General features: G+C 52.7%; 2 protein-coding genes across 5 annotated transcripts in view; both read left to right on the forward strand.

Annotated features, from left to right (window-relative positions):
* BTRC (beta-transducin repeat containing E3 ubiquitin protein ligase) overlaps positions 1–1,201 on the forward strand; it is a 114,481-nt gene extending 113,280 nt beyond the window's left edge. For all 4 annotated transcript variants that reach the window (XM_054277191.1, XM_054277193.1, XM_054277192.1 and 1 more), the window contains one exon: positions 805–1,201. The gene's annotated coding sequence lies outside the window, so the exon portion shown is untranslated. The remainder of the gene's footprint in view (positions 1–804) is intronic.
* Positions 1,202–11,856: 10,655 nt separating this feature from the next.
* Positions 11,857–19,174, forward strand: LOC128937431 (solute carrier family 2, facilitated glucose transporter member 5-like). Its single transcript, XM_054277139.1, has 12 exons — positions 11,857–12,066; positions 12,921–13,019; positions 13,476–13,636; positions 13,720–13,844; positions 14,091–14,236; positions 14,317–14,449; positions 14,796–14,983; positions 15,107–15,217; positions 16,373–16,474; positions 17,011–17,086; positions 18,590–18,717; positions 18,935–19,174. Exons 1-12 carry the CDS (start codon positions 11,857–11,859, stop codon positions 19,172–19,174), a joined length of 1,719 nt encoding a protein of 572 aa, XP_054133114.1.
* Positions 19,175–19,822: the final 648 nt, after the last annotated feature.

Raw genomic sequence — 19,822 nt, forward strand, 5'->3', positions numbered from 1 at the left:
TATAACTCCCCCTGAAGAACTCCTCCTCCTCTGTCCATCATCATCAATAATTAAATCAGTTATACTGCTGTCCAGAAGGAAGAAGGGTTTCTGCAGAGCGAGTAGAGCAGCTGCTGCCTAACAAGAGGATGCAGATGGCCTGACCCTGAGCAGTTGTCACCAGGCAGGAGTGTTTTGCCAAGAACCTCCCTCTGAAGTGATGACCATTCTCCTCACTCTGCAGCAAGCTGATTCAAGATTAGAGTTTGGCTAGGGGAGGAGACGCTGAGGCACAAGCACAAGCCCAGGCAAATTAAATCGAGATGCATCAATGTGCAAAATAATTTACGGATAGGGCCTATCCCTTGTTCTCTCTCTCATGCCATGGATGTTAAATTATTTATATCAGAGCCTGCTTGGTTTGCTCATCACCTTTTGTCTTGGCCAGCACAGTGTGGGGAGTACAAAATGTTTCATATGTTTGGGTCAGCTGTAGAGTGAATTTGATGCATATGAGTGAAGTGGCATAACATGATTGCCTGTGTGGGTGGGTACATGCACAATTACTGTTAATAGCAGTAAACATAAGAGAGAAGAATGGCAGAAGAGCTGACAGGCTTCTGCAAGGGTGTCCACAGTGACATTTTCCCATGAAAGTGCTCTGTCATGGGGCACATCCTGTGTTCTGTTTGGTAACTGTACAGTGATGCTCTGGACCTGTCAGATCTTGATTTTCTCAAACGCTCCGGTCAATCAGATGCTATTTTAAATCATTAAAAGGCTTAATATGAATGGGGTTTGGTTTGTTCTGTTTTTTGTTCCCAGGACTCATTTAAGCTGCAGTATTTAAATGCCAGGACAAAAGAACTATCCACGTAACCAATACTTGCTGAAGAGAGAGGCTCTCAGACTTGTTTCTGGAACAAAGTTGGCATGCGGTTGATCTCAGACAGGGTCTACTCAGCGCGGCTGACTGCTGAAGTGCTGCTATATCAGAAGATGACTTTTATCTTTCATGAACAGTTAGCATTTTTAAACCTTCCCATCCCTTTCTTTCCTCATTCCCCTCTTCATGGTCACTCTTCCCTTTACCCTATTTGATTCCCCTCCAAGCCCAGTCACCAATGTCCTATGAATATATTTAAGATGTTGCCAGAACGTGTTGCTTTGCTGTTAAGCAGAAGACTTACAGCCACAGTGCATCCTGCTGAGAGTCACTTCAGGGTGGGTGGGAGGGTGGGTGGGTGGGGATGCTGCTACTCTCAGGCTGAAATCAATATCTATTGCTAGGCCTTTGAAAAAGCATTCAGCTCTGAAGAGCAGCAGAAACACTTATAACAGCCAGACCATCATCCCCCCAACCCCAGCTTCCCTGCGGCTTTTGGCTGTTCTAACTGCAGACTTATTTTTTGTGGAGAGAGGACCCTTGAAATTTGACTATTATGAGCCAAATCCATCTCTTTCCTCTCCTGCCTGCTATGCTAACCCTTTGGAAGCTGGATGTGTATTGTAGTCTCCCCTTAACATCAGCTTTGCTGGGGAATGCTAGTCAATGAAAAGTTAAACTCTCTCCTGCCAAAGTCCCAAGCATGATGGACTGGGGCTGAGATCCTGTCCACCCCCACCCCAGGTGAACTGTTGGCCCAGGACAGTATTTCACTAGCAAAGGGATTGTCTGTACCATCTTCCTACTGCTGTTCTCCCTGAAGACAGTATGTTGCTGATGGCTTATGAATCATTCTGTAAATTGGAGAAAGTTTGAGGCTGGGCTGAGAAGGAAAGCTGGACATTGCTCCTATCCTTCCATTCCTTCTCCCTCAGAGAGGCAGTAGATGGGTACTGGAAGAGGGAGCTGTTAAAAATTTCATGGAGCTCTCAAGTGCCACCCTACACAAACATTCTGGCCATGACTATAAGACTTTGCCTCACTTGAATGAGCAAATGCACACCCTGGAGATGGTGGTTGAGTAAAATGGGTTTGCCATGAGGACAATCATTGCATTTAGCAATGACTCCAGGCCAGTTCTGCAGCATTTTTGGGACTGGCTTTGCTAGAAGGGGTTGAGGAGTTTTTGGTCTGCTTCTGCAACCTATGTACTGCCTTGCAGTTTAGGGACACAGGCTGATTAGTCCTTTTGCTGATAGCTGAGATGGGTCTTTGCTTTCTGGCTGAGACTTCTGCTAATTGTCATTGTTTAGAAGACAAAAATAGCCCTGAAGAGTAGGTACATGAAAAACAATTCTGCATGTCTGAACTAGACAGAGGTCTGGGGGTAAACAGCTCTCTTCACAGAGCTGGAACAAATTGCAGCTGGCCTGCATTTAGATTAGAAATGACTCTGTAAATCAGTCCCTGGCCATTCCAGGTTTAGGCACAGATCTTCTGCTGTAGGTATGGAAAAATCTCCACTGCTTCAGTGAGGAGTTGCTCTTTTCCCACAGCAGGAAATCAAGGTCCTTTGTCTATGGGCTGGAGGGCTGCCTGCTAACTGGCTTTGTTAACACCCTCTGAACTTGGCAGATGGGATTTTTTTTTATAAGTATTTCTCATCAACTTCACTTTGCTGGGGAAGCTGTTACATTTTTTCTAATTGCTTGGGATGTGCTATTTCCACCAATGAAATCTAGGAAGGAGCTGGTCCAAGAGTCCCCAGAGAGCAGTCCAGAGGCTTGAGTAATTTAGGTGATAGCTAGGACAGACAAGAAAGCAGTGGAGTTAGGGAGGAGGGCAAAGCTGGTTTTTGGGTAGTACCTAGTGCATTTCCTGAAGCACATGGGCAGCAGTGTCAAGCATCTCAGAGCATGTGATGACACACTCCTCTTTTCTGTTTGAACTATTCCTGTAAAAGAGTCAAACAGCTTAACAGCTCTGCTCAGGTGACAGTGACAGAGTGACTTACCTCTGCAGAGTCATAAATAAGTTCTGAGTCACAATGTTTATCCACAACTAATTTTAAGTCCAAGAAGGCTGTTTTGGCTTTCAGGCAGCTCTACATATCATGAATACTGCAGTCCCAAAGCCAAAGTGGTAAGGGAGCAGAGAGAATCAAAGTTCACATCCCAAACTTCGTTAAATTCAATTTCTGAGTCTTAATACTATTTTAAGAGTCTCTCTAAGTTCATGTATTACAAGGTCTGCAGCATGGCTGCATATCAGCAGGGGTTTAAACAACCTTGGGTGAAGATTTAATAATTATTTTCCTCAGTTTGGTCATCCTCTGTCTTTTCCATTTCTGTTACTGTAGAAAACAATGATCTGTTACTCCAGCTGCTGAAGGCTGCAGAACTTCCTAATATTTTAATTACTTCTTTGTGGCCAATACCTTCAAGGATGTGTTGTATTTTTGCTGGTTGAGAGAACTGGCAGACTGGCTGGCCAAACACAAGAGATACCACCAGTGCAAATTGTCCTTGGTTGTCATAGCCCTGCTGCTCTATGCTGCTATTCTGTTGGGTCTTCAAGTGGTACCATACTTGGTACTGTGCTGTATAGAGCTCTTTAAGGTACATTTAGCAAGCAACTGCTGGAATCCATTTTTGGCACATGGTAAGAAAGGTGTGTCACCCTCACCAAGGGACTGTGCGTAGGTACTTCAGACAGGACTGCAGAAGGGTGAGGATTCCTACCCCACTCCCCGAGTTGTACAAATTTTCTGATGGCTAAGAAGGAAACTGAAGTTAACTGATCTAACTTGAACTTGAAACTGCCACAGCCTGACATTTGGTGGTGTTTGTTGTGCACCCAGGGAGGAGCAATCTGGTAAGTAGATCTCCCAATGTCAGAAGAAAGTGGCTTTTTCAAACTCCCTTCCCTTCCCTTAGGATATGTGTGCATGTGTGTGTGAGTGTTCAAGAGTGCATGTGAGAGAGAGGTTTCAGCATGAACAGGATGGATAATTCCTCAACCAGATTGGAGTAATTGCAGAGTTTATAATGAAAAGAACTAGAACATGCCTGCTGAAAGGAGATAAAAAGGGCTGAAAGTATCTGTGGGCTTTAAGTGTTGCACATTGCTTTGAAATGAAATACCTCTGCTGCTTAGAGATCGTCACTTCTCCCACAAGTAGGAAGCTCATGCTAGCCTTCCACCTTGGATTTTGGCATGGAAAGTGCTGGAGATGTGGGACAATCTGTTGTGGCCACACCATCTCCTGCGTGTGACTCCTTTGCAATAGGGCACAGTTTTGCTGCAAATGTTTCTCATCCTCAGAGGAACACAGCTTGCTTTCAAATATGCAAATAGAAAATGGTGTGAAGGAGATTGCAGTGAGATAACTTCTACAGATGTCTCCTCTGGAGCAGCTCCCTCTGCTCCCTGTTAACATTCAAGGACAGACACATCCACTGTTGGAATGGAAGGATTCAGGTGACAAGTTGAGAAGTCTGTGATCATCAGAAACATTGAAATGCTTGACGCTTGTTCCTAAACTGGAAGCTGACTTGGACCACCATGCTCTACCTACCCACCTCCTGCTCCAAAGGATCCTTTTTTCTTTTTCTTTTTTTTTTTGAACACTGAAAAAGCTGGAGAGTATCATGCATATTTCTCCACTCCCAGGTATGTGTATCTACCCCTTCCACATGTCCCTTCCTCAGTCTGAGCAGAGCTCCAGGCTTGGTTCTGAATTTTTTGGCATCCCACCTCCATTGGGAAGCACCTCTCTAGATTGGGCTCTTGCCTAACTTTGTTAGCTTTCTTTAACATGATTTTATATCTGCCTTTTGTGGCTTATTATTCCTTAATTCATTGGGAAAGGGCAATATTTGCATTTAATAAATCACAAATACTAGCAGCTCTCCTTTGCTAGAGAAGGGAACAAGAAGGAATGCCCAGCCTTCCTACTGCAGGCTTGCTCTTAACTGTGGGAAGAAAAGGAGGAGATGACCCAAGTAGTCGAAAACCTGGCATATGTGGGGATGGAAATGGATCTCTACAGAAGTGGGGATGGTGCTGAAAATAGATCTTTTAGTTTGTGTAGTTGGCTGTGAAAAATGGAGGTTTTCCATGATCAGAAGTCATCAGGAGGTGATGAAGTAAGGTCTCCAACTGTTGAACTTGCCAGCTGATGCCCCTTTTAGGATGCAGTGGAGACACAAGGAGAAAGGGATGGTCTGAACTATGATTGCCAAGAGAAGAATGAGCTTTGCCAGGGTCTCAAAGTGGCATGCATGATGCATTTGACATGCTGAGCTTTGCCCTACTGTTCCCTCCAAAATGATAAGCAGCAACTTCCCAGAAGGAGGGGGGAAACAGCAAGTGACCCAGCTGTCCTCAAAGGAGGTCTCCATATGAAATTTGTCTATCCTGCTGGAAACTGGGTTGATTGGCAAGAGGGGGTTACAGTCTTTCTGCCCCACTCAGAGATGGGAGCAGCAGGTCCCTTGGGAGTGTTCCTTCTCCAAAATCCCAGTAATGGGTTGAGAGGAATGGCTGCCTGCTGAGACTGAGCATTTGGCTTCCCCTCCATTCCCCCCTTGCCCCATTTTTTTTAAAGATGAGGTGTAGCCAAACTGCTGGGCAAAATTCCCAAAGCAAATCCCATGGGGGAGCCTTGGCACACTGCCAGAATAGATCATCCTTTGACTGGTCAGAAAACTCTTCCCATGTGTTTGTGCTTGTTCCCAGAGATTGCTGGGCCTCCAAGTATCTTGTCCAGCAGATAACCCATGGGAGTTGGCAACACTGGTTGATCCTTGGGGATGTTAAGGTAATACTCTTAAAATCAGAGATTCTGATGTACATGGATGTGCAGCAAGCCCTTTGGATACTATAGACAGCTCCTAAATAAGTCCCCTTTTTTAAGAGCCCTGAGAGATACCTTGATTTCTGCTCAAGCAGGAGCCAAGTGCAGCTGTGGCCAGAAAATCAGCGTGAAATACAAGTCTTCATTACAGAGCAGCTGTGCTCGTTCCTGCACAATGAACAGGTTTTTGCCTTCACAGGCAAAGTGTTTTAACCTCCTGGCACTGGAGCACTGGTTTACCTCTGAGCAGAACTCCATGTACAGGAGGCAGGTCAGTGGGCTGTTGGCAGTGGCTTTTACAAGGAGCTGCCTATGAAATTTTTTGGGCAATTCAGTGTGAAAATCTGGAGCTGCTTTTGAGTGTAAAACTTTGCTTTGGCTACTGTGTCTTTATCATGCAGGCACTGCAGGACTTAGCCTAGCCCCAGTTTTAGCATGGCAGAACAATAGTGTGGACCTCAGCAAAGTGTATTGTCCTGTTTCTTCCCATCATTTTCCATCACTGCATTTTGGAGAGCTGCATGCCTGCCAGGCCAGCCTGTGCTGCATCACTCCAGCCTGCTCAGGCGGGGGGAGCTGTGAAAGTGGGAGAGGTGAGAAAGAACATGGTTTCTCCAGAGTTTTCTGTTTGTTACTCTGCTATATTTGTTATCTGGATTCTTAAGTAATGAGTGCTTTGAATTTTGTGATTATGTTACGGTGATGTGTAGTTAATGTACTAATGTTCACTTGAGCTAGGATCATGGTAACAGTGTGGTTTGTTTTGTTTTCTTTTTTTTAACTGTTCAGAAAATAACTTAAATACAAAGATTAAGCTGTGAATCTCTCCTGTTTTCCTTTTGGGGGGAAAGATGCTGTGAAAATACCAATCCTGTATCTTCCTCAAACCCATGTGTGTGGGTCACACTTCTGCTACACATGTACTGTTCACAACATCTGCAGTGTGAACACCTGGCAGTGCTGGGGATGGAAGGTGGACAGCTTTGCCCCAAGCCTGAGATGGATGCAGCTTCACTGGACACAGAGTCTGCAGTAGCCAGTCCCACTTCAGAGCTGCTGCTCATTGACAAATGCAGCATGAAAGACTGCCCTGGCAGTCAGAAAAAAACCCCACTTATTCCTAAAACTACAGCATACCTTTTTAATTAACACTCTCTCCATTCATAGTTAATGGCCTCTGGCTGGGGCAGATGAGTCTGCCCTGTGAGCCAGAGAGTGGATGTCACTGACAGAGAAGAGTTGGAGCCATCCTGCCCATTAAAAAAGTGTGGGGGAAAGCCTGCAAAGATTTTGTGTTTTTCTGCGTATTGTTGCAAGATCCTGGTAGGAGAAACACAAATTTGTTTTATAAGCTAATCAGAATCCTGCTGTTCAATAATGAGTGAGTAATTGACATATCACAGCACCACCACACAGCTCCATGGCTGGGGATGCTTCCACGCTCACCGCTCGCTCAGATCAGAAGGCAGGCACCCTCGCCCTCAGAATACCTTCCTCTTAAAAGTGCTCCTTGGATAGCAGCCTTGGATCTTCCCATTTGACTTAACAGCCCCTTTTAAAACAAAGGCCACCGCAGTTTTAAGATCCTGACTCCAGGGGTGGTCAGAAAACAAACAAACCCCTGCACTCCCAACATCTCTCTCCCTGCTGGCTCCATTCTTGGCAGCCAGCAGGGGACTGGAGATTGGGAAGGCTCCTGCTTTTCTCAAGTGCTGGGAGCGGGATTCTTGTCACTTCCAATCTCCATCTTTCTTTGTGACAGGGTTCCCAGCAGCCCCGTGCTTTATTTGGCAAGGCTTTGGTGTTAATATGTATGTGTGGGTGTGCACACATTTATAATAAATATTTTATATACATACTTATATATAATATGTAATATATATATATATTTGCACCTCTTTAACCTTTTCTCTTTCCTCTCTGCTATTTCTTCCCATCCAATAATAGATTTGGAAAGGGAGCTGCAGTGACAGGCTACATCCATTGTTTTGGATTGGTCTGTTACACAGAATGCAGCTTGATTTCAACAACCCGTGAGTGCCAGCACACACAAATGAGACCTCCATACCCACAGTCCCAGTTGTCTGTGTGTACCCAAACTACACACATGCTGCCTGCTCCCATGAGAAACAGGTTCTCTTTGTGTGTGTTATCTCTAAATGTTCCTTCGATAGTCCTTCCCCCTCTTCTCCTTGATGTTTAAAGATGAGAATCAGGGTCTTTATTCCAGATTTCTAGGACTAGGACAGTGCTGTCCTGCAGGGCATGAGCTGGAAAACTTCTCCCAGGAAATCTGGACTGGAATCCAAAAACTCAAGTACTAAAGAGAGTCTTTGAGAAAGAAAAGCAATCTCAATTGTAAATTTCCACTGGAAAACAATGAACAGCTTATCTTAAATAGATTCAGTGGTTAATTACCCTTTCTGTTTAAAAATGTGTGCCTTATTTCCACTTCAAATGAAGAAGGAAAGTAATGTTTGCCATAGCTTCAAATTAACAGCGTTTGATCAACCTACAGCTTTAAAATGAAATCTTCTCTTGTTTGCTGGTTTTTTGTTGTTGTCTTATATACATGCTTTCAAGAGTATAGTAAGGTACTTTTTGGAAAGGGGGAATTGGCCAGCTTAGATTAGCTAGGATAGAAAGAATGTAATTCTTACAATAACTGTTTAGGATGAGTTTAGCAATTGGTGGTTTGAAGAGGATGATGAGCTCTCAGGAGAGGAGGCAGTGTGGCCAAGGAAACAAAAGCGGACAGACACGCTGTAATGCTGCCATATATTTCTGTGGGTGAGCTGTCTGTCTGTCGTGGGAGTAAGGGCTGTTCCTGGCTCCAGCAGTGTCCTGGCCCCTTTTGTTCCACGGCAGCATGTGGCACAGCTTCCTGTGCTATGGCACACGTCAGTGCCCTGGATGTAGAAATGATTCAATGTTTTGAATCATAAGATGGGAATAAGGGGGGAATAATAAGGTGGAATAAGAATAATTTTTTAAAAAGGAAAACTAAGCTGCTGCACGCACTCTCCCTTGCAGTGGGCTGCAGCCATTAGAGATCTCAACCTGACCCCTTTGCCAGGTGATCCATGTCCAGCAGTGCATATCTGTGAGCACCAGCCACTTTGCTTTACCCTACAAGAGCTCAGACCATATTCATTATATCCCCAAGAGAGATACTCTTTGTTTCACTTCCATGTTACCTTCCCATCCTGAGCTTTCTCTCCAAAATTATTTGCTGACGTGCACCTGGCTGTAGGAGCTGCTAGAAATCTCTAAACCCACAGAGAGGTTGCTGAGCTGTGAGGCTGATCAGCCTCACCACTGAAGAGGATAAGGAATATGACCAGGGACACCTGGGCTGGAAAGGTCTCACCTGTCCAGGTAAATAGCCTGCCTGCAGATGGAGAACAGTCAGATGGGCTCTCCAGTGCAGGCAGAGACAGGGGCTGAGCAGGGCTTTCACTGGGGACAGCACTGACCTCCACAGTGGAGACCACTGTGGTTTGAAGAAACTCAAGCCCCTGGTTAACATCACACAGCTGATGTATCCAAACTCCCTGTGCCATGCCCCAAGCACCCTGCTGGCATTTACCAAGGTGGATCAAGGAAGGCTTCTCCTCCAAGGGGCAGGAAGGTGGGGAGGTGCCAGACCATCTCTGTTTCTGCAGTGTCACCTCCCAAAGGGCAGCCCTGGCCAACTGCTCTGACCTTCAGAGTGGCACCAATGTCTGTGAGCAGCTCTGCCTGCCCAGCCCGTGCTGCCCAGCTCCCTCTCCTCCAGCACAGGGAAAGGGCTCAGTGCCTGCCAAGCAATGCATCTTTTTGCCTTTGCATGAGCTGCTTATTGCTTCCTTGTGGAATTTATCTAGTTTGGACTAGATGGTGCTGGGCAAACCCCAAGAACCAGCACTGGCACCACATCCTTTCCAAGGGATTTCTATCTCATCTTGAAAAAGGGGACAGACCTCCCTGTGGGAGCTGTCAGCTCAGGGAAGCCCTCAGGTGTCCCAACTGCTTCTCCATCCTCCTGGCCTCAGCAAATGCCATTACTCTGCAGGATGTGTGCTGGGACCAGCTACACCTGCTGCTCTGCCTCTGCCAGTTCTCACGGGTTTCTTTGTGTGCCTCAGGCACTGTCAGATGCCTTGAGGAAGGAGCTGTGTGAGCATCCCATGACATGGAGTGCTGGGACAGGAGCTCTGGGAGTGATGATGGGTGGGGATCAGGGTGGTTTATGGGCTCACAGCCACTTTCCCAGCTACAGGGAATATTTTAGCCAGGGACACCTTGCATGGAGGCAGGGGAGGAATGCCTGTAAAATGTGAGACAAGCTCCCTTGCAGCTCAGAGCAGTGGCTGTTTCTCACCAGCCCTTGTCTATCATGTGCCACTATCACCAGGTCAGGTCACAGGAGTGTCTCCAATTAACCCAGCCCTCTGGTGAGCCTTAATTGGCACTCTAGGCTCTCCTCCTCCCCCTTCTTGCACTTCTACATGTGCTGCTAAGCCTTTGCTCCCAGCATCACAGCCACTGCTGGGAACCAGTGACCATAACCCATATTTACTCCCTAAATCAAGGCAGCAGCCATCCCCTGCCTTGGAGCTGCCCTGAAGATGTCCCTGCTTGGTGCCCAGCATCAGGCTGTGTGGCAGGAGGAGGGGCTGTGGCTGCACGGATGAGCAGGGGCCTTGGGGACAGGTATGGGCTTCAGTGCAGAGGAGCTGGGAAGTTCAGGAAGGTTTTTTGGTAGGTACTTTTTGGGAGAGTACCAGGGAGGAGGAGAGGTGGCTGCTGCTGCTTCCTCTTTCCAGAGACCACTGGACACATTTAACCCTCCACATGCTGCTCCCAGAGGTGAGGCATGTGCCTGAATGACCAGAGTTGGAGCAGGCTGCAGGACACAGCATGGCCTGGCTCATCATCCGGTCCCAGGTTTGCTGCTTTATTTGGGGTGAGTCCTGGGCATGTTTAGGGCTGCCCTGCAGCACTGCAGGTGCTTTGGGCATGGCTGGGACCCACAGGCTGCATGTTCTCTTGCTGAGTCATCTCACCATGGTTAGGTCCAATAAAATGGATCTTCATCCTGCTGCTCTGGGAATGAACCAGGACCATCCCCAGAAGGACTGAGACTCCTGCAGGTCTCCCCCACTGTGGCCCTGTCACCAAGGTCTCTTGCAGCCACCCAGCAACACCTGCACAAAGGTAAGGGTGGTGCCCTGATCCAGATGTGAAAAAGCTGAGTCTGGGCAAGACACAGGAACTCCTGAGCAGGGGCCAGCCCTGGGAAAACTGAACACTGGCAGCTGGCAAAGGCTGGTGGCTGGGGGAGACGCCCGATGCTTTCAGAAGAGCTGGAGGCTCATGGGCAGGGAGAGACCAGAGCTGGAACATCCTCCATGGCAGAATGTGGTGCCTGGACTCTCCGACAGCCCAGCTGGGGCTGGCACTGCAGGCCTGGGGGTGCCCGTGGGGCTCTCCCAGCTCTGCTCTGCTCTCCTGGCCCCACAGGACCGCCCTGAGTGGGGCCAGCCTGTCGGGACCTGTCCCTTTTAAGCCCTTGGAGCTGTCGCCAGCCGTGGCTTAGTGGGGTCCCCATCCTTTCAACTGGCTGTTCGGCAAATTAAGAGCTTGCTATTAGGCTGCTAATTAAAGGCACTTCATTAGCAGCAGGGGAGGCAGCTCCTGGCCGCAGCAAAATTGGATTCCTCTGAGCTGCCATGAGCCGTTCTCTCCTCTCTGGGGCTGGGGGCTGTGTCCCTCCGTGCCCGGGGAAGCAGCTGCCTCCAGCCATGGCCGGGGGCTGCAGCCGCTTCCCGAGCGCGGGGGATGGGGCACGTCTGCCCCGCTGGGAGAGGGGCCGGGGGTGATGGGGGTGTCGGGTGATGTGGGGCCGCCCCCGCGCCGCCAGCCTCGGGGATGGGGCAGTGCTGCTGCCCCATTTACGGTTCCCGGGTCTCTCCCGTTTAGCGGGGACATGCCAGAGCTCTCAGAAGTGCCAGAGCATCACCTCAGTGGTTCCGCTGCCCCGGGCTGGGCCGTGACCCCTGCGCGGGCTGAGCAGTCCGGAGGCGCTGCCGCTGCCCCCGGCGAGGGGAGAGGCTCCCGGACTCCTCCTCCGGCCGCTCAGGCGCCTCCAATGAGCCCCGGGGGCTCCCGGGCTGCCCTGCCCTGCTTCCCTTCCCTCACCTCCTCCTTCTTCCATCTAAAAATGGGAGAGACCGGCCGGGCCGCCGCACCGGGGCTGCCTTCCTCCCCCTCTCCTCCTCGTCCCTCCCCGCGCTCCGCCCGCAGCTTCTCGCCGCCGCTCGGGAAAGGGACCCCGCGGCCCGGCGGGGACATCACCGGGGTGAGCTCCCTGCGGGCCGGGAGGGCTGCCCGTCCCTGCTTCCGTCTGCCCCACGGAGCCCCTATGCCCCGCTAGCCCCGGGCCTGACACCCCTCGGCCTGACATCCCCCTCCCTTTTCTCCCGGCTTGGGATTCCTGATGGGATTAGGGGGGATTTGCTGTGCGTGAGCCGGGAGCTGCTGGGTGCTACGAACCCGGCTACCGTGCGGGAAGCTCGGGCTGTGGGAGCGGGGCTGCTCCTGGGGACACAGGCTCGTCCCATGTCCGCACCCTGCGGGGACATCCATCGCTCCGGACATTCGCTGCAGCACCCCGGGCTGTCCCTGCAGCTGGGGCTGCTCTGAATGCTCTGAGCACCCCGGTCCCGGCCTGGGCTGGGTCACAGCTGCAATGGGGCTGTTCCCCACAGCCCCCGGCTCCCCGCAGTGAGGAGCCCAGCAGGAGCGGCAGGCAAAGGTGCTGGAGGGGGTGAGGGTTCAGGACGTGGGTCCGGGTGGTGTTTTGGGGAACATTTCAGCGGTGTTGGGCCACTCAGGGCAGCGCCCTGAGGGTGAAAAAGGGTGTCCCTCCTTTCACCCATCCCAGCTGGGCAGGGGTGCCCAGGTTACCCAGGCTGGGTCACCACCGCGGTAAAAAACCTCACACCACAGCCACAAGACCAGCCACGAGGAAGCTGGATCAGCTGGGCTGGGTGCTGGGCTCTGGCATGAAGCAGTGCTCAACACAGGATTCCATTGCACTGGGGTCTTTGCTCTGGGCCAGGGTCATCCCTGCTGGAAAAGGGGCAGTCCATGACACCTTGACTCCTGGCTCTGCTGGCCAGCACTGTGCTGATACTTCCTCCTCTTTCCCAGCATCTCACCTTCCCCCTGCTGTCTGTCACCCTTCTGGTATCCTTTGGCTCCTCCATGCTCTATGGCTACAACCTTGCTGTGGTGAACTCCCCGGCAGAGGTAAGGGATGGGCAGCCTCTCTGGGAGCAGGGAAAACAGCCCTGCATCCCTCCCTTGGAGGGCGGAGGGACAGCTGTCCAGCAGCCCCACATCAAAACACTGGCACTTTCCTTGAGCAGTCACCCAGAGAGGAATGGCAGGGGAAGAATATCAGCATCCACGTTCATGTACTCCAAACTTGTCCCCCTGGGGAAAGCAGGGCCTGGAAAGCTGGCCTCAACCTCCCTGCTCCAGCTTGAGTGCTCTCTTTGGTATCTCTAAGCCATCCTTAGGCCTCTCAGGTGCTGAGACTTGCTGAGCAACCAGACGCACATCCCAGTCATCCCCAAACACGTTCTGCCCTGCATCTCCTTTAATGCTGTTAAACCCACGATATTGTCCCTGTAGGTCCTCTCTTCCCTTGCCTTCCCCTTTCTGCCAGCACAGCTGGTGCCCGTGTGTGTCTCTGCCCTGCAGCACATAAAGGCTTTCTACAACGCCACGTGGTCCCAGCGCTACGGGCACGGGCTGGGCCCTGCCCCCCTGACCCTGCTCTACGCCCTCACTGTCTCCATCTTCGCCCTGGGCGGCCTGGGGGGCTCACTGCTCGTGGGGCTGCTGGTGGAGCGCTACGGCAGGTAAGGGCGTCCCACCAGGGCCAGGGTGCTCCAGAGGTGGGGTGGGACTGGAGGAGCTCCCTGCTGCTGCTTGTGCCTGCCAGGAATGGGGCTCTGAGCCGCAGCGCTCTCCTCGTCCTCCTGGCCGGCGGCTTCATGGGCTTCAGCCGGGAGCTGGGATCCCCTGAGATGGTGATCATCGGCCGCTCCATCACGGGCATCCACTCAGGTGGGTGCTCCCTGGGCTGGGCACAGCCCCTTCCTCATGGCTCAGTCCCCTACAGCCATTCCTAGGGGGATGAAGAGGGCTTTGTATCCCCACAGGCTCTATGGAGGGGTTCTCTGGTACAGCCAGGGCCACCTCCAATGCCACGGGGTCCCCACTGTGGATGATGCTGGACATGGGAGGAGATGGGCCTAGGGTCTGGCTTCTCCCTTCTGCCTCTGCCATCCCAGTCCCTCCTGTGCCCCCCAGGTATCTGTCTCAGTGTGGTCCCCCTCTACCTGGGAGAAATCGCTCCCAAGAACCTGCGGGGATTCCTGGGTCTCATGCCCAGCATCTTCATCTGCCTGGGGGTTTTCTCTGCCCAGGTCCTGGGCCTGCCAGAACTGCTGGGCAAGGTGAGCACAGTACCCCAGCCCACACGTGCTGGACACTGCTCTGCTCTCTCCATGACACATCCCATTTCAACTCCTCCCAGGACAGGTTCTGGCCCCTTTTCCTGTCAGTGGTGGTTGTTCCTGCCTCCCTCCAGCTCCTGCTGCTGCACTGCTTCCCTGAGAGCCCTCGGTACCTGCTGATAGAGAGAAACGACATCTGTGGGGCCACCAAAGGTGAGGGGATATCCATGGGCAGACTGGCTCTGAAAGGTGCATGGTGCTTCACAAAGGTCCTCCAAGACCAAGGTGCTTCCTTATGACATTCTTGCATGCCCATACCTGACAGCCCAACACAATCCTGATGGTTCAGCCCTTCTGTCACACCTGGTTGTGCCACAGCATTTCCATGGTGCCCAGCACTGTGGTGTGAGGATTTCCCCATTTCCTATGGACGCTGATCCCCGCAGGGAGGCTGCTGGGGAGGTTGGGCCAGGGTAGAGCCAAGCCCTTACCTGGTGCCATACCTGTGAGCATGTGCCCTGTGCTGGGGACACGTGTCCATGGCCCGCTCTGCCCACAGCCCTGCAGCGGTTCCTGGGGAGCCCTGAGGTCCAGGACGTGATCGAGGAGATGCAGGAGGAGCAGCGGTCGCTGTCCTGCGTGGAAATGGCGTCGGTGTGGCAGCTGCTGCGGGAGCGCTCGCTGCGCTGGCAGACGCTCTCGGTGGCGGTGCTCAACGCCGGCATGCAGCTCTCGGGCATCGATGCTGTAAGCCCCACGCACTCCTGGCCCGGCACGGCTGTGCAGGCTCTGAGCTCACGCCTGGCAGGGCTTTGGGCATTTCCTTGAGTGGCTCCATCCCCCTGTTCATGCTGTGTCCCCTCCTGGCAGATCTGGTTTTACACCAACGCCATCTTCGAGAACGCCGGGATTCCCGTGTCCCAAATCCCCTACACCACCATGGGCACCGGCGCCATCGAGGTCGTCGCCGGGCTGATCGGGGTGAGTGAGGGACAGACAGATGGACACAGCCCCTCTGTGCCAGAGCCCTCTTGGCAGCTCCCAGCACCACCAAACGAGGGGACAGAGTGGACCCCCAAATATCATCTGTGCCACAGCACAGCCCCTTTTCTGGGGGGCAAAGGATTTGGCATGGAAATGGGAGATGGGATGAGACAGGCTCCATCTAGGAGTCACATCTAGGAGTGGTGAGATAATTTTAGGGTAGCAGGGAGGTTGGGTAGAGATGGCAGACAAAGAAAAGGTTGGAAATGATGGAGGGGACTAGAAGTTTGTTCTGGCTCTCGCTTTCATTGTCCCTCTGTTAGCAGAGTCACATGTCTCCCTTTCCCCCCGCCCCCAGCCAAGCACTGGCCTGGCCCCAGGCTAGCAGCCCCCCCAGCCCAGCCAGCCCTCATTTAGCCAGAGAGTTAGCACTGGGCCAGGCAGATTTATGGCCCTTGTCCCATCTGCAAGTGTCACCCAGGGCCAGCCCAAGCCACCCGGCACTAAATCCACTCCCTGACAATTACAGAGATGGATGGGGGTGGCTGCTCCCAGAAAGGAGGGAATGAGTGGGGGGCTGCTCCCCTCTCCCACAGCCTAATCCAGAGCAGAGTGGGGTCTGCTGCCTCTCTGAAGGGTACCCCCTACTCCCCTCCTCTTTCTGTGGGGGTGTCCCAGCCCCCTAGAAGTCACCTAGCATAGAGCCAGATTGCTTGGGAGCAGCCCCACAAATGGCCCCTGATGGACATGCTGAGATTGGTTATAAAATTACAGGCATTTGTTCTGCTGTCAATACCCTGCCTGCTCCCACTGCCGCTGTGCTGCCTGCCCACACCCTGCTGTGCCCACTGCCCCACAAACACCCCATTCCCAGCTCCTCTCCTGCCACTGATGCCAATGTGGCTTGTGGATCGCCCCAGCCCTGCACCCTAGCCCCTGCTCTGTGGGACCCGTCTCCTGCCCCATGCATGCTCACCCCTGGCACTTTCCATGCCCCAGCCCCAACCCTGGAACTCCGAGCTGGGGTTGCCCCCAATCCCCAGATACCACCTGGAGCATCCTCCCGCCTGCAACTGGATCTGGGGTTCAGGGCTGGTCCCACCCACCCTGGAGCTGCCCAGCACCCTGTCAGTCTCTGCTCTCTCCTGGCAGTGCTTCACCATCGAGAGGGTGGGACGGCGGCCCCTCATCATCACCGGCTTCTGTGCCATGGGTGTCTGCTCAGCTGGCATCACCATCTCCCTGCTGCTGCAGGTAGGCCTGGCCACTGCCCCCACTGGGCAGTATCTGGGGAGGGATGGCTAGAGTCCTGGGGGAAGGAGCGTGTGTGGAAATGAGAGGTGAGCTGGCTCTTCCAAGTCATGCTTTCCCTTCAAAGCTAAAGAGAAGGTAAATTTAGCACCAAGAACAGCAACAAAAAAAGAAACTGCAAATCCCTAGGAGAAAAATCCTGCTGCTTCTGGTAGCTTTTTTTCAGAAATGTTCCCAGGGAGGCAGATGTGAAATGCCAGGGCAGGTACAGGGTCCTTCTCCTGCTGTCTGCTTCCAGAGGATGCTCCCGTGGCTCTGGGCATTCTGCACCATCACAAGCTGCTGAGCTTGGCTGAGGCTGACCCTCACCAGCCTGACCCCAAACCACCCGTTGCTTGTCTGCCTCTCACCAATGTGTCCTGTGTGGCTGCTGTCCCCAAGAGCCACCACCAGGCCGAGGGCAGGCCTGAAGCCGTGTCCCAGGGGTGCTGGCTCAGGGCCAGCCCCAGCAGTGTCCCCAGCCCGGTGTCCCCTCGCAGGCTGCCCTGCCCTGGATGCGCTACGTCAGCGTGGCCTGCGTGGTCGGCATCATCGCTGGCTTCTGCATGGGACCAGGTGGGTCTGGGGCTGCGGGAATGGGGAGCACTGGGGTGGGAGTGAGGGCTCCAGGAGAGCAGCAGGGTTTGCAGGCAGGTGACAGGAGCTGAGCCTTGGCCCCATCCCCGTGGTCCAGCCCTGGTTTATGATGCTGTCCCTCCAAGTGAAAGCCCACCACAAACCCCTCCAGCCCCACACATGCCCAGGGCACACTCTACCCCTCCTGCTGGGCCACGCTCCAGGAGGAACAGAGTGAAGCCCTGGCAGCCTTCCCCAGACCTCTGGGGAGGTGTCCCAGCTCCTATCACAGTGCAGCTGGTGAGAATCGTCCTGCCCCTAATGGGGTGCAGGCTCCAGCAGCAGGAGTGAAACCTGGACTGGTTTACCCAGTTGATGTATTAGCAGAGCTCTTAACAGATCTATAATTCATCCTCAGCCCAGACTTTATTCACTGTAATTACATCTTTAATTAGGATTTTAATGGCTCATTGTTCACAAACAATGATGAATAGGAGTTTTAAAACAAAAAAAAAATATATATATCTCTGTTCTAGGCGAGCTGTGAGTAAGAGTCCGTCAGGGGCCCCACTCCTCCCTCACTTCTTACACTTGGTTTTTGGTTCATTTTTTCCCTGCATTTTATAAAGAGGTCCAGCCACCCCTGTTTGAGGCACCTGGGACCCCAGGCATGTCACCATATCAGATACAATCCCCTGCCAGATTCCTGTGGTCTTGGAAGGTACTCTGGACCTTGGATCCTGCCCCCCAACACAGGGACAGTCCTGGGACCCAGGACTTCTGGCTCAGTGACACTTGGCTGGAGAGGCTAAGTCCTTCTAGAAGAAATAGCCACACCCTGTGTCCAGTTTTCAGACCTTACAAGTTGGCTTGGAAAACCACTTCCATATATTGTGGGTTCTTTCACTCTGCATGGGAAAAGCATGTTGGAAAATGGCATTTCTGTGTCCTGCAGGAGATTGTGATGCTCAGAAAAGTGGTTGCTTCTTTCCTCTTTGAATCAGCCACAGTAGCAACAGAAGCTGATTGATATAAGGAAGTTTTCTAAACTGTTTTGATCAAGGGAGTCTGGAAAGGGCATTATTGGAGGGTGCCAGGAAGATGTTTCTCTATGCCTGTCATCTCCATGAGATTTAATATATCAGCATTTAGAAACATTTTTGGAAAATGAGGATCCACATGAAATGTTCCACCTTTATTTTGACTCAGTCTGAAACTTTCCAGTCATGCAACCTGGGGAACTGGCCTGAGCACCCAGCAATGTGCCAGTGTGGTATGTCAGGGGACATCACATCACCCCCCACTAGACATATCCCAAGGGACACCAAGGGTAGGACACTGCTCCTGTCTCCTCCAGCTCTCCCAGCACCACCAGTTTGAACCATGAGCCTTGCTGGGCTCCAGCCCCTTGGCCACAGGACTGAAGTGGGCAGAACCTGGTGACCCCAGGGGTACCTGAGTCACCCTGTCCTCCATCCCTTGATGTGTCCCCTCCCTCTGCAGCTGGTGTCCCCTTCCTGATGACAGCTGAGCTCTTCACGCAGTCCCACCGCCCCGCTGCCTACATTGTGGGGGGCTCTCTCAACTGGCTCTGCAACTTCACCATCGGCTTCATCTTCCCCTTCCTGCAGGTGCTGGTCCAGAGGGGCCCTGGGGGATGGAGGGAACAGACACAGCCCTGCTGCTCTCCCAGGATGGGCCAAGGCAGGGATGCCTGTGCTCTTGGCTCAGCTCAGTGCTGGTCAGAGCCAGCCCAGGGCAGGGGGATGGGAGGGGGCTCTGCCTCGTGCCGTGCCCAGTTTGGGAGTGCCTGGCAGTGTCTCTGCCTCATCCTGCTCTTGTCCCCAGATGTCAGCCGGTGCCTTTTGCTACCTGGTTTTCTGTGGTGTCTGCCTGCTGGTGGCCCTGTACGTCTATCTTGTCATCCCTGAGACCAAGAACAAGACCTTCATGGAGATCAGCCACATCTTCGCCACGCACCGCTCCGTGCTGTCCGTGCCAGCCCAGCTCATCGGCATGATGAAGCTCGATGGCTACGGGACCTTGGAGAGCAGCTCCCTGGAGGGCTCAGGCTCCAGCCTGCCCTGACCTCAGTGGGCTGGGGGGATGGGGATGGGGATGGGGATGGGGATGGGGATGGGGATGGGGATGGGGATGGGGATGGGGATGGGGAGGAGGCTCGGGGCTGGGGAAGGTTGTGGGGGCCAATTTGTTACAACCTGGTCATCTCTGGGTCTCCCAGGACACCTCTCCGTGGCACAGTCTGGGCCCAGGATGAGCCCCATTGATGCACCAAGGCTGCACTGACTGCTGGGCATGATCCCATGCTGGAAGAGATGCACCCAGAGAGACAAGGGGACCTCCTGAACCAGGGGGTTCTCTTTGCTCCTGGGTGTGGGCCCTTGGCAAGGGCTCCTGGCATGAGCTGTTTAATAAAGAGCATTGCCACCAGAGGCATTGTTTGGCAAATTTAGCCTGGAATGGCAGCAAGCAGGAAGGTGCTGGAATGGGCAGGTGCTTCTCTGGCATCAGGGAAGAGCAGAATGGGAAGACAGGCTTAGCCTCCTCCCCCCTGTGACTGGCTGGAAGGGTCAAAGTCACCCCACATTTTCTAGGAAGGGTGGTCAGGATTGTTCCCAGGCTCTTGCATCTCACCTCAAGTCGGTCATGCAAAGCTGGAGGCTGTTGCAGAAGGGACATGGAGCAGCTCTGAGCTGGGGGTGACTGTCCAGTCAC

Source organism: Melozone crissalis, unplaced genomic scaffold, assembly GCF_028551555.1.
Source record: "Melozone crissalis strain CALT ecotype California unplaced genomic scaffold, PUWL_Pcris_2 ptg000019l_1, whole genome shotgun sequence".
Taxonomy (NCBI): Eukaryota; Metazoa; Chordata; class Aves; order Passeriformes; family Passerellidae; genus Melozone; species Melozone crissalis.